Raw genomic sequence first — 12893 nt, forward strand, 5'->3', positions numbered from 1 at the left:
TCCTGGTATGTCCCTTCCAAATCAGCCTATTCTACTCTTCTATGATTCCATAAGCCTTAAGGATGGGCAGGATCCAGAGGACTCCCAAGAGCCTGTGGGTGGGCAAGGGAGCTCTGGACACTCCCTTGCTTTAACAGCATCTGGTGTGTTTAAAACCTGAACAGTATTAAAAAAAAAAAAAAAAAGAAAAAGAAAAAAGCCTGACGGCCCTGTCAGAGAAGTGCAAACAGTTCCTGCAGGAAGCCAACAAGACCTCCCAGCTCCAGGGGTTTCCATAGGGAATTCTGCTCCTGCCCGTGGTTCACCAGAGAAAACTGCAAACAGCAGCAGCCTTCCTCTTCAGCCTGCCTCCCACTCAGATGGCCCTGACCTTCTGAGACTGTAAATCGATTCTAAAATGCAAGGAAACCACAGGCACAGGTCTCTTGGGGAAGCAGAGTAATGAAGGGACTTGGAAAGCTCTGAGCAAAAGGGTCCAATAGGCTCAGCAACGCAAGGACCTTCTCCAGATTTTCACCAGCCTGGTCAAGCCTAGCAGATAAGAAGCAGGAAATACGTCAAGCCAAGCTACAGAGATCAGCCAAGACCTTCACACGTGGATGAGTTTGTTTGTGTAGGAAGCAGGGGCATCACACAGTGATAAGGGCTTTCAGCCCACAGTACATGAGCTAAGAAAGTACTTGATAAAAATAGGCACTGCACATTTGGCAACAGCAGGGAAAAGCATAGTCCTGGCTTTTCATGTACAATCCCAGTCTACCTGTTATTATTGTCTGGGCTCCAGCAGCGAACCCTGAGCCAGAATCTGGGATGATTTATTCCTCACTCAGTATCATTCCATTTACTGAGTGGAGTTACTTAGTCATTGCAAAATTTGGCCCAATTATTTTATTTGGACATCTATTTTATTTTTTTAATCTTGCCTCTGAAACGTTAACCCTGCAGCTTATGAAAATAATCATTTTCTCTAGCAGGACCAACATGGCATTTGGAAAAGAACCATATGCTAGCAGTCAAATTCTGCTTTATTTAGATATGTTCTGGAGGTGGTGCTGATGTGCACTTGAAGATCAGTCTCCAATGCCTACGCAAGAATTAAACACAGGATAGGAGATAAAGCTTGTGTCCACAGGGACACAGACATGGCAGAACAAGAACAGAAATCTTGGCCTTCCTCTCATAAATCTGAATTTCCAGTCACTTGAAAACAGACAAACACACAAATGCACCCACTGGGCACGGCATCACCACAGAGGCAGAGAGGAGCAGCACAGGGACAGGCAGCCTCTCGCTTCAGTCCACCCGTGGTGGTGCCCTGCCAGCTGGGGGGTCAGTGCAACCAGCCTTGGGGGGGTCTTGGCTCCTAACAAAACTTTCCCCCAGTTTTGGGTGTAACACAGCATCTGTGCAGCAAACACTGCAGCCTTGAACACTTCCTTCCATGGCAGGTACCTATAATGCTCTTGGAGGGACCATGCCAGCACCCTGCTGGATTCCTGCTGGATTCCTGGAGCTGTGTGGGCAAGGAGCTGTTGCTTCACCACAGCCATGAAAAATTCCTCAGCCAAGAGTTTTCCACCTCCACTGGGGGAGCACTGGCAGGCAATCAGCACCCCTGGCCTGCCCTCGCTCTGCCCAGACAGACGGCTGTGGGTACCACACAGGATGGGCCAAGCAGATGGACTTCCCCTGGAGAAGTGCAGGCAGCCAGCACAGCTGGGCAGCAGCTCAGGGGTGTCCAGAGGCTGCTGCCATTTGGATAAAAGTCCCTCATCCCAGTTGTAATTGTGGCCACGCGCAGAGGCTGCAGGGAAGCACTAGTGCATCACTTGGGAGTACCCACCTGGCTTTTGGACACCAGGGCCTCTGTTCCCCATCCCCATGTGATCACTACTAGCTCTGCATAAACCTGTCTCCTAGGAATCTGCCTAACTGCATTTTGAGTGGGCTGGTCCTTCTGGCATCTTTGACAGTGAACTTTGGGATTCTGTTACTCATTGTGCAAAATAAGTATTTTTTTTTTTGTTTGTTTGTCCCATTATTCATTGCACAAAATAAATATTTCCTTCTGATTGTCCTAAACCTGCTGTCCAATAACTTATACACTGCTCCAGCTTTTGTATTGTCAGAAATAATTAAGAAGATATTCATTGATCTTCAAAAACTACTTCTGCATCTCCATCCTTTCTTGATGTTTGGGTTGGTTTTTTTTGGTTTTTTTTTGCCTGAACAAAAAGGTTCTACTGTTAAATTTCTGTTCAACAGCAGGAAATAGAGATTTTTTTTTCTTTTTCTTTTTTTAATTACTAGGCCTAAACAGAATATTCACAATACCACACCAATGTAATTTTAGATGGATGCCAGATTAGGATTTTTGCTTTGCTCTTGATTTCTTTCTGTCATGGTTTAACCCCAAAAAGCTACCAAGCCGTATACAGCCACTCACTCACTCCCCACCAGCAGGTTTGAGGGGGGAATTGAAAGGGTAAAAACTGGAAAACTCATGAGTTGAGATAAAGACAGTTTAACAGGGAGAGCAAAAGCCACACACACAAGCAAAGCAAGGACTTCATTCACTCTTTCCCGTGGACAATTCACTAATTCACTGTGAATTCACTAATTCACTGTGGACAAGCAGGTGTTCAGCCATCTCCAGGGGAGCGGGGCCTTATCACGTGTAATTGTTGCTTGGGAAGACAAACACTATCACTCCAAACATCCCACTCTTCCTCCTTCTTTCCCCCTTTATATACTTAGTCTTATGGTCTGGAATATCCCTTTGGTCACTTGGGGTCACCTGTCCTGGCTGTGTCTCCTCCCAACCTCCTGTGTACCCCCAGCTTCCTCACCATGGCAGCATGGAAAGCAGAAAAGGTCTTGGCTCTGTGTGAGCTCTGCCCAGCAATAACAAAAACATCTCTGTGTTATCCACCCTGTGCTCAGCACAAATCCAAAACACAGCCCTGTACCAGTCACTGTGAAGAAAATTACCTCTACCCCAGCCAAAACCAGCACACTTGCCTAGTAATTGTCAACATTCTTATCACTTAATAGCTGCTGAGCAGCAAGTTGACTTCAGACTACTTGCAATGACTCCAGAATTTCTATTGCCATCAATAATTGCTCTTTTAGACTATGTTGTCTTGAATATATAGTCAAATATGCCTCATTTACAGTGTTCCAGGGAACAGAGTTAGATTTTATGATACTGTCTTATTCTCCCTGAGTGTTCACTTTAGTATCCATTCAGGTAGGGGTCCAAAGACTTTCTAGTGAGCATAGCATAGAACCTCTCTTTCAATGTGTTTCCAAAAGTTTATAGCAGAAAATTCTGGACTCTTTACAAGCAATTCTTCAAAATCTTTTTTTAAGCACTTCTCTTTATGATTTCACATTTAACATCCGAGTATCTAAGATCCTTTCTGTTTTCCCCCTTTGGACATGACTTATGCTTTTTGTAGGATATCTTTTTACTTCTAATAATATTCTTTCATCTACTATTTAACTATGCCAGCTATTTTTATACTTTTTGAAAAGGCTTTCTGGTAGTTTATCCATTTATCATGGACTCCTAATATCCAGAGCCTAGATATCCTCAAGCTTTTTTTACCCTTTTGGGTTCTTTTAATTTTCGTCCTTGAAGCTAAGAGTTTAATGTAGAGGATGGGGGAAGGAAGTTTCACCCTGCAGAGCTAAGAAATTTGAATGCTTGATTATGTCTATTGCAAAGTGCCTCTTCGTTGCATCTGTACATTCACTGAGCAAAATCAAGAGCTCACTGCAGCTTGTGGGTGCTCAGACTTCTTGCTCTAGGAAGCACTGCTTAAAAGAACAGTACAAAACCAGCATCACTATCACGCCCTTTTGTAATATTTACTCAGTCTGTGTCAAGTTAAGTGAAACTTCTTATTACTGCTTTATTGGCTGCCTTTGCACACTGTCTTTCTGTCAGAATAGCTCATTCATTGCAATGTCCCCTCTGGGTGCTCAGTTTTGGAACATGGCCACATACAGATACTATGGAGACAGGACATCCCTGCCCATAAGGACTCTTGTGTTACTTGCTGGCACTGTTTAGCTCAGGTTTTCCTTCAATGGCTGACCTGGTCAGCCACCATGCATCTGGATGTCCAGCTGGTCAGCTCCTTTCCATTAAGCCCCTAAGCAACCACATTTCAGCTCAGGCACGATGCTGCTCTCTTCCCTCAGATATTTATAGGAAGCCCTCCATCCTCTCTGATTCAGACTCACATTCATGCCAACAAAACAGGCCCTTTCCTAATGTAGAGACACCATGGGATCCCTGCATAGCAGAAGGAGGAAAATCACCAGTCTTGGGTTCCTGAGCAAGGAACACCTGAGAAGGCCACATGCAATCCCAGTAATGTGTAAATACCATTCATCAGCTTCCTCAGCCCGAAATCCAGTTCACCAGCAGTGGCAGAACACTGTTTGCATCCCAGTTCCTATAAATGTCTTCTGAGCAGCCAAAAGAATGTTTGTGTCCCCGGAGAGCAAGTGCCTCTGGCCTGCCAGGGGCTGCACACAGCCTCTGTCAGGTGACATGGGAAATGGTTTTAAAACAAAAAAGCTCAGGTTAAGCTTGGATATTAGAAAGAAATTGTTTATTGTGAGGGTGGTGGGAGCCTGGAACTGGCTGCCCAGAGGAGTTGCGAATGCCCCATCCCTGACAGTGTTGAAGGCCATGTTGAATGGAGCAATCTAATCTAGAGGAAGATGTCCCTGCCCAAGGTAGGGCAGCTGGAATTGAGTGGTCTTTAAGGTCTCTTCCAAACCAAGCCATTCCAAGACTCTATGACTCTGGCCCAGAGGGCCTTGGACCCTGTGCCAGGCTCTCCAGCACAGCAAAGCCTGCTTCCTTGGCACAGGTGATCACAGCAAACAGCTGGGGTTTTATAAACCCTGACATCACATTGCTAGGCATTTGTCCTCTGAATAAATCCATGTCCTTCCCATTTGCCAACCAAACACATCTCCCATGGCTGCAAACCAAAAGATCTCCATCTGCATGGATTAATGAACCAAGTCTCATAAATTCCCAGCTCCCCTACGTGGAAACTGAGGTCCAGAGAGAAGCACTTTTCTCAGGGTCAGGCAGTGCATCACTAGCAAGATCAGGAAGAGCACTCTCTTCCCTGACCCATCTCCCTTCATCTGTCCCTGAAAGCACAAGACCATTTTCTGTCTCTGAACAAGAAGTAAGCCCTGAGAGGCCCAGCTGTCGGCACCCTTGCTCTGAGACCTGGAGCACCTTGACATCTAAAGGATTGCAGAAATCTCTGCAATCCTTCCACCTTCCCTGTTTTGCCTGCTTCATCTGTATGGTAAAAATACATAGGACATGATATCTGGGAGTAAACACATACATAGACACAGTCACAAAATTCATAACTAAACTCACAAAACTAGTGGATTTGTTATTTTGGTTTGATTTTCTGGGAAAAGGAGGAGTTGGTAAATAACTCCATAATTCCCACATTTATTTCAGGAAAATGAACCAAAAATGTCACACAAAAATGTCAATATGCTCCAGAACTTGTAAAACCTGGCGAAACTTCATTCTTCAGTTCATTTCACTGGATCCCAAGGGTGCATAAACTGTGGGGTACTACTGACAGAAGTTGATTAAAAACAGGCTCTTCTTTGCTGTCTTAGCAGGCAGGCCACATCCAATTTTGCTCTGAGTTTGGGTATTTTTGTCTTCACTCTTCAAATGACAGAGCTGTGTCCTTCCAGGTTTCTGTGCTGCTGCATCTTTCTGCCCCCTTAAAACCCAACCATCCAATCTGCCTCTAAAGCACAGGGAACCTCAGAACATCCCAGCCAACAAATGCCAGCCACTTACAGTTGAAATACAGCCAACTTCTCTTAACAGGAAATGTTTAACAGTAAGCACATGTGATAACCTATGTGTCCAATGCTGCTTTCCTTCTGTTTGCTTTGACATACAGAACAGGGAAAAAACCATGTTACCTTGCTGAATTTCCCCTAAAACATTCAAGTCATCAGATTGAAACTCCCTCAGACATTAGAGGTTGTTGTGAAAAGAGCCTGAAATGTATCTTTAACCATCACAGTCAGGACCTCCAAATATTTCTCCAAGGGAAAACTCTCACTTGCAAGAATCCAAGATTAAAAGTAACAAGCACATAAACATCCTTCACATGGTTTTGTATTAGCCAAGAGCTGTTTCACAAGCAAGCTGTGCTGCCTCTCTCCCTTCTCACCAATCCCCTTCCCTCTTGCCCAAGAAAGGTAATTTTCTTCACAAGGAAGGAAAAAAAAAAACCCACTTCTATAACAACAGTGTTTTAAATCACACTAAAGAAGAAAACTTCCCTTTCACCAGTTCCCAATAAATAACTTCAACCTCTGTAATGCAAGCATTTCCAAACAAAGACTCTCTGTTTAGGACAGAGTAATAAATTACTGGGGTAGATCTTGTTTTATTTGAAATCAGATCCAGGTGAACCTCACCTTGGATTCAAAATAAGTCTTCTGCAGTCTCATATTAGTATGGACAGTCAGAAGAGATGAAGGAAAGCCCCCTTCCCTCTTGTTCCGGTTTCCCCAGCTTTTCACCATTGCTGCTCTTGGCTCCTACTCCATGTGGGTGAAGGGAACAGATGTCCTCGCCAAGGGCACACACATCATTCACACTGCTTCCAAAAGACAAGGATGGTTACAGTTGTGGAAGGTTGTGTGAAACCTCAGAGTATCCCGAGCATGATGGAGCAGGGGAGAAGTGTCTTGGACATTTCAACCCACTCCAGAAACATGCTCAGCAACATCAGCAAATAGTATGAATGCAACAAGGAGCAAATCCAGACTGACTCCTGAGTACAGCTGAGCCAAAGCCAATCTGACACCAGTGCAGCCAAAATCAGGATCCGTCCCCAAGCTATTTGTAACACACCATGGCATTTGCTAACACAGGAGTCACAAGTGCATAGTTACCAACTTTACACATTTAGTAGCCTTAAAGCTAATACTCTGGCACAAGAAGCCATTACATGAACTGATTTCACAGCTCTTGGTTTTGCAGGAAGAATTTCCTTCTCACCTGTGACCAGTTAAGTAATTGCACTGCCAATTAAATAGCTGGCAGTGCTTTGTTGTACAGTCAAAGGCTGGCCTGCTCTGCTACTAGCAGCACTCACTCCAGACTACACAGACCAGGCACAGGGACACACACATACATGTGGCAAGATGCTGCTTGAAAATTAATTCATTCCCACAAATAATGAATTCTTCCAAATTCAGTCACCTGACTTCAGGCTACTCAAGGAGAAGTCCACATACTACTTGGTAAAGCCCTCAAGGTTGACCTGGTGACCTCCCTGTTCTGTCACTGGCCCCCTAGTTCAAGAGAATGGAGATCTTCTTGCTGTGTTGTTACTGAACACCTGATCATTTTCTGCTCAGCATGTAATCTTGCATCTTTACAGCTTAAAAAATACCCTAAAGTTAAGAGCCAGCCTTGCTGAAACACTGCTTGCAGCTCGCGCACTCTATTTAGGATAGCTGTGAAAAGTCAAATTGTAAATCCATCACTGCACCATCACTGCACAAACAGTCCAAGCTCTGCTAAGGGATTTTGGGTTATCTGCACCTCCCCAAGGTTTTTCTCCCCACAGAAATGCATGCCCAATGTACAAAAGACAGCCCAGGCTGAGCCATGCCATGGGAGCTGAGATTCAAACAAGGCTCGATGCAGCCTGGAGAACCATGCTGGTCTCTCTGGTGGTGGCTCAAAAGCCTAAGACCAGGGGCCTTGAAGGCTGAGGTCCACACATGCTGCCAGGGAGCCAAACCTCATGGAAGGCAGCCAGCAAACTGCTGGCACTGCTGACATATGAGAAACCACAGCAACCAGATTTGCTAGAGCTCACTCATTGGCCTCTCTTACACTGCAATTTGTTTGCTGTCAACCTGACAATTAAATAGATGCCTCGGTTTGCCTTTTGTCCCATGGCTCTTCTGGCACTTTGGAGGTTAGATAACAGCAGTGTGGTGCTTCTTACCAGCAGCAGTGCCCCAGTCTGTCCACTGTGCTCCTGCAGGGTCAGATCCCCAGCAATGACAAGGGTCATCATTAACCAGCTCCTAAAGCAAAAGAATTTTCAGGATACCAGCACAAAACCCTGCAGGAATTGCAAGCACCTTCTCATATTTGTTCCTGATAACAGCTCCACTCTGAAGTGTTGCCAGTGAACTATTGGAAATCCAGGGGTAAGAGAAGTTATGCAAGAGCAGAACTGGTGCTTACACAGCTAGGAGAGGAGATTGTCCTTAGCCTCTTGAGGTGGACACTAGATTGCACCCAGAAATCCTCCATTAATTACTGAACAAACCTAGCTAATATGATTGCAAAAAGAACAGAAAAAGCTTTCTCATAAGATGAACAGAGAGGATTCATTTTTCCTGATTCTGGTAGAGCAAAGATACTGCACTGTTCACAGATCCCCTCTACCCTGATCAGGCCAAAATAAAGCATGGAAGTACAGACCCACCACACCAGCATGATGAGCTTTACAATAACACCGCATTTAAAAACAAGCACATGGGAGAAATGCTGACAGGCATGGAGGGGATTGGACACAAAACAGAAAGAGAATAAATACTTGATTTCAAGTTCAAGTTTTTACTGACTGAATGAACCTTTTGACACAAGGAGAGAATGATTTATATATAAAGTGATATGAGAATAACAAGCAGTCCCATTAAAGAAAAATTCTCCTGTGCAATTTCCTGTAATTTGGAAAAAAATAGTGTTGAAGACACTCCTGGGGTGCTCAGTCTCACCTCTGCCCTGAGAAACATCCTGCTGCACCATAAGCATTTGACTTCCAGCTCCTTCCTGTGCAGACATGGAATGTTCATGCCTACTCACTGCCATGCATCGCTGTAAGTGGCATCTGTTGGATGCTTTTAAGCTGTGAATTGCTGAAAGGAAATGTACAACCCACATCTCAAGCCTAGGGAGCAGATGACAGACTCAAACCCCTTTGATACAGTCATTACCCTCACTAAAGTGAATGCAATAACTCTTCCTGCAATCCTTACAGGACAGATAGACAAGACAGTCATGACGCTAAAAAGTACTGCACAAGAAACCTTCAAAATTAGCAGCACAGGAAGACTGGGAGGGAGGTTTATTTTTCCAGCTGCATTCAGGAAGGCCTCTGCAGGACATAACTAAATCACCCTGGCTTTTCACCCTTTCGCCTTGATTGCAACTGTTTGGAAGATAAACACTAGCCTATCTTTAGCATTGGCATCTCCTATGTTATTTGCTCTGAAATGGAACAGAAAAATGTCAACAAAGAACAGTTGAAGAGAAACTCATTTATTCAGCCTAACCACTGGAATATGACATTTTCCTCAAACACGCTACAGCAGATTTTCAAATACTCTTTGTAGATGTGTTAACATCTACATTTGTCTCTTGAAAGAGAAAAGAGAACACAGCTATTCTCACCCTTCCAGGAAGCGAGTATCCAATGCCCTGCTGCTGGCTGGTGCAGCACAGCCTCCTGTGCCTCCTGCATGGTGGCAGCACAGCTGCACGCTGAAGGAGGGATGGCAACAGCAATGGTAAAGGGCCTGCTAGCAACCCCAGCTGCTAAACAAAAATTAGGAGTGAGGACAAGGATCATGTGCTCACAGCCTCTTGAAGCTACCCCACACTTTGTATATTACAGGGCTTTCTACCAGACCTGAAAGCAAAGGAAAACTGAAAAGTAGCTTAAAGCCTGCAGTATTGGAAGGACACTATACAATCTCTGGAAATCTTACGGAGCTTCTTAGCTGTGTACATTATGCAACATAAGACACATGGCTACAGAGTTCCCACATGATGTTTGGGAAAGGGTTTGCAGATGTTGCAAACCCTTTCCCAAACCCAGAATGACCAGAATTAAAGCACTGTTAGGAATTTGATGAGAAAAATTAGCCCAGCTGTTGGTAACTGATTAGGTCTTACTGATTCCAGTTTGCCTGCCTGACTGAAAGTTGTTCTGGAGGTCAAGTTGCTTTTCTTTGTGCATAGATGTTATGGATCAAGCAGAGACAGCAGCCACAAAGGTCTAACTGCAAAGGGAGAAAAGATGTTTCACAGGCTGCATGCAGGGATTCACATGGAGTCATTTAAATGCTTTTTTATGAGGAGGTTGGGTCAGAGTCCAGACCTGTTTCCTTACCTGCTGAATTGCTTGCACAACCCTCCCCTGGTGCTGGAGGTCAGCTGGAGGTGCTGGTACTGCAAGGGAGTTGTGAAGGACCTGTCCAAAAACAAGCCGCACCCCACGCCCCTCGGGTTTTCCTCAGCTTTAAGCTAGAAAGAGACTAGCTTCAGTTTTGCTGTAACCAGGAGCCAGTCACATGGGTTATCTGCTATACCTCACTGCCCAGAGGGTAGAGGTCTGCGGTTCCCAGTTCTGTCAAGACACCCTGTGTCACCAGCACCATGTCCATCTTCTTCCTCTGCCCCAGCCCTTACCTCTCCAACTGATCAGTATGAGTGCACCTCAAACCACGACATTAGAAACGCCGTAAATCCCCTGAAAATCATGCCAGAGAAGTATTAGCTACAGCTCAGTATCAGCTAATACCTTCTGATTGGGAAGTTTTAATTTCCAGAGGCTTGCCTTTAAGGAAGGTGCTACTACAGGATTACACTATTAGCACAGGAATGTTTCAAGAAAATGGAGAAAATACAGGCAGAATATTCCCAGTCCAGGAATTTGGTTTCCATTCTGCAGAGGGCTTCAGATGCTCTTCAGCATGTATCCCACAGACAGAGAAAATCTTACACGCATCTGCACGCACACACACACATGCAGCAACCCAACAGAAGCCTCACTCCTACAAATTTACCATCATCAGAATCCCCTTAGATTTAAACTGCAAGAAAAGCATGGCCACATAGTATCAATTGCTCTAGTGAATAAAACTGCATTCTAACCAATTACCAAAACCGTCTGCAGCACTAAATAATTTATGGGTCAAAAGGGGAAGGGGAGAAGAGACAAAACCAACTTGGATGAAAACAGAAACTATATATGCATTTTTGTGAATGCAAGAGGCTTGCCCAGTTGCATTAAGGCTCTTGGGCACCAGTTATAAACACTCTTTAAACCTCAATTCAGGTTAACACAAAGATCTCAAAGAAGTAAATAAAGTAGTTTAAAATCAGTCTAATTCGACTTTTGCCTCATTAGCTTATACTTGACAGTACAGCCTGCAAAACCTCTCTGAGCAGCATCCCCAAGAAAAGCATTGCTGGCTCTGCACTGGCTATCGACAGCTTTTAAATCCCTTTACTTCTCAAAGCTGAACAAGGACAGCTGGATCCCTGAAATAAGGACAGCCCAGTAAGTACTGTGCAAATATATCAGATTTATTACTCTTTTATGGAAATAATAACAGACATTCAGGTAGAAACATATTAAATTAATGCAGTCAACAGTTTAAATGCAAAAATAAATATAAAGTCCAGCAGCTCAATGCATCTAAAACAGCTCATTTCTTCTAACGAATAGAAAACTTTTTTTTTTTTTTTTTGTCTTTTAAATGGTGAGTTTCATACAATCAAATAGAAAGGAAGGTACAAGCGCTTTCTTAGAAAACATCCCGACCCGGCTGGCCGTCCGGGCGCTCCTGTGCCGGCGGCGCGGCTCCCTGCAGCTCAGTCCGTGCCGCCGCTGCGGGGCCGGGTCCCGCCGAGCCCTGCTGCCCTCAGAGGGCCGAGTCCGAGTCGCTGGAGTCCAGGCTGTTGCGGAGGCGGCAGCTGCCCAGGCGGTCCCGCTGCAGGCAGAGGTTCTGGGTGCTCCGCCGCAGGCACTCCAGCGACTGCAGGAAGGACTTCTTGGCCTTCTCTTCCTCCATGGGGGACACCCCCTCCTCCTCCACCTCCTGGATCTCGTCGAAAGTCACCGGCTGCGTCTTGAAGCGCGACTGCCGCGGCCGCCGCAGCTTGCCCTTGGGGGTCTTGGCGGGGCGGGCGGGCGGCGGGAACTCCTCGGACACGCAGACGAAGTGCGGCATCACCGCCTGGTAGCTGGAGCAGATGCCCATCAGCTCGGCCGGCTTCGCGGCCATCCTGCCGCCCGCGGGAGAGCCCGCCGCGGGGGCCGGGGCCGGCGGAGCGGGGCGCGCTGCCTCGGCCGTGCCGGGCGCCGAGGCTCCGGGGGGCAGCGGCGGCGGGGCAGGGACGGGCCCCGCGGGGCGCTGCGGTACCGAGCGGAGCAGTGCGGACCGCTGCTGTCCGGGGAGACCTCGGTGCGAGCGGAGTGCTGAGCGGAGCGCGGTACCGAGCGGAGCAGTGCGGACCGCTGCTGTCCGGGGAGACCTCGGTGCGAGCGGAGTGCTGAGCGGAGCGCGGTACCGAGCGGCGCGCTGCGGTACCGTGCGGAGCGGAGCGGTGCAGAGAGGCGCAGCACGGTGAGGAGCGGAGCGCGGTGTGGAGCAGAGCTCCCCACTGCCTCAGCAGAGCCGCTGCCGCCGGCACCCCGGCCCCGTTATATAGCCGGCGGAGCCCCGCGGGAGCATGCTCAGACGGCAGCGCACTCGGGCCGCAGCGGAGCCCACTCGCGGCCGGCCGGGCTCTCCTTGCCGCATGACGTGTCCCCGGCACCGCCCCCGCCCGCCGCGTCCCCTCGGAGCGGGGGTGTCGGGTAGAGCCCGGGGCGGCGGAGCCATCGCGCTCCAGCCCGTCGCCCCCCTCCCGCCTCCTCTCCCCTTAACCTCCAGGGCATCCCTCTCCTGCCCCGCGGCACCCAGTGGAGCTGCAGGCGAGTCCCGGACTGCCACAGCGGTACTTCGGCTCTCTGCGTTTCACCGCGCTGCTTTTCTTAATACCCTGATTTCTA

The 12893-nt window shown here is 47.1% G+C and overlaps 1 protein-coding gene across 1 annotated transcript; it reads right to left on the minus strand.

Moving 5' to 3' along the window:
• Positions 1-11401: 11401 nt before the first annotated feature.
• C6H11orf96 (chromosome 6 C11orf96 homolog) lies at positions 11402-12313 on the minus strand. The gene has a single exon (XM_068193728.1). It carries the CDS (start codon positions 12121-12123, stop codon positions 11761-11763), a length of 363 nt encoding a protein of 120 aa, XP_068049829.1. The 5' UTR covers positions 12124-12313; the 3' UTR covers positions 11402-11760.
• Between the last annotated feature and the right edge of the window lie 580 nt (positions 12314-12893).

This window comes from Anomalospiza imberbis, chromosome 6 (assembly GCF_031753505.1).
Source record: "Anomalospiza imberbis isolate Cuckoo-Finch-1a 21T00152 chromosome 6, ASM3175350v1, whole genome shotgun sequence".
NCBI classification, from domain to species: Eukaryota; Metazoa; Chordata; class Aves; order Passeriformes; family Viduidae; genus Anomalospiza; species Anomalospiza imberbis.

Bases quoted from the DNA above. Each gene is read 5' to 3' on its own strand.
- C6H11orf96 (XM_068193728.1), bottom strand. From the start codon at position 12,123: ATGGCCGCGAAGCCGGCCGAGCTGATGGGCATCTGCTCCAGCTACCAG.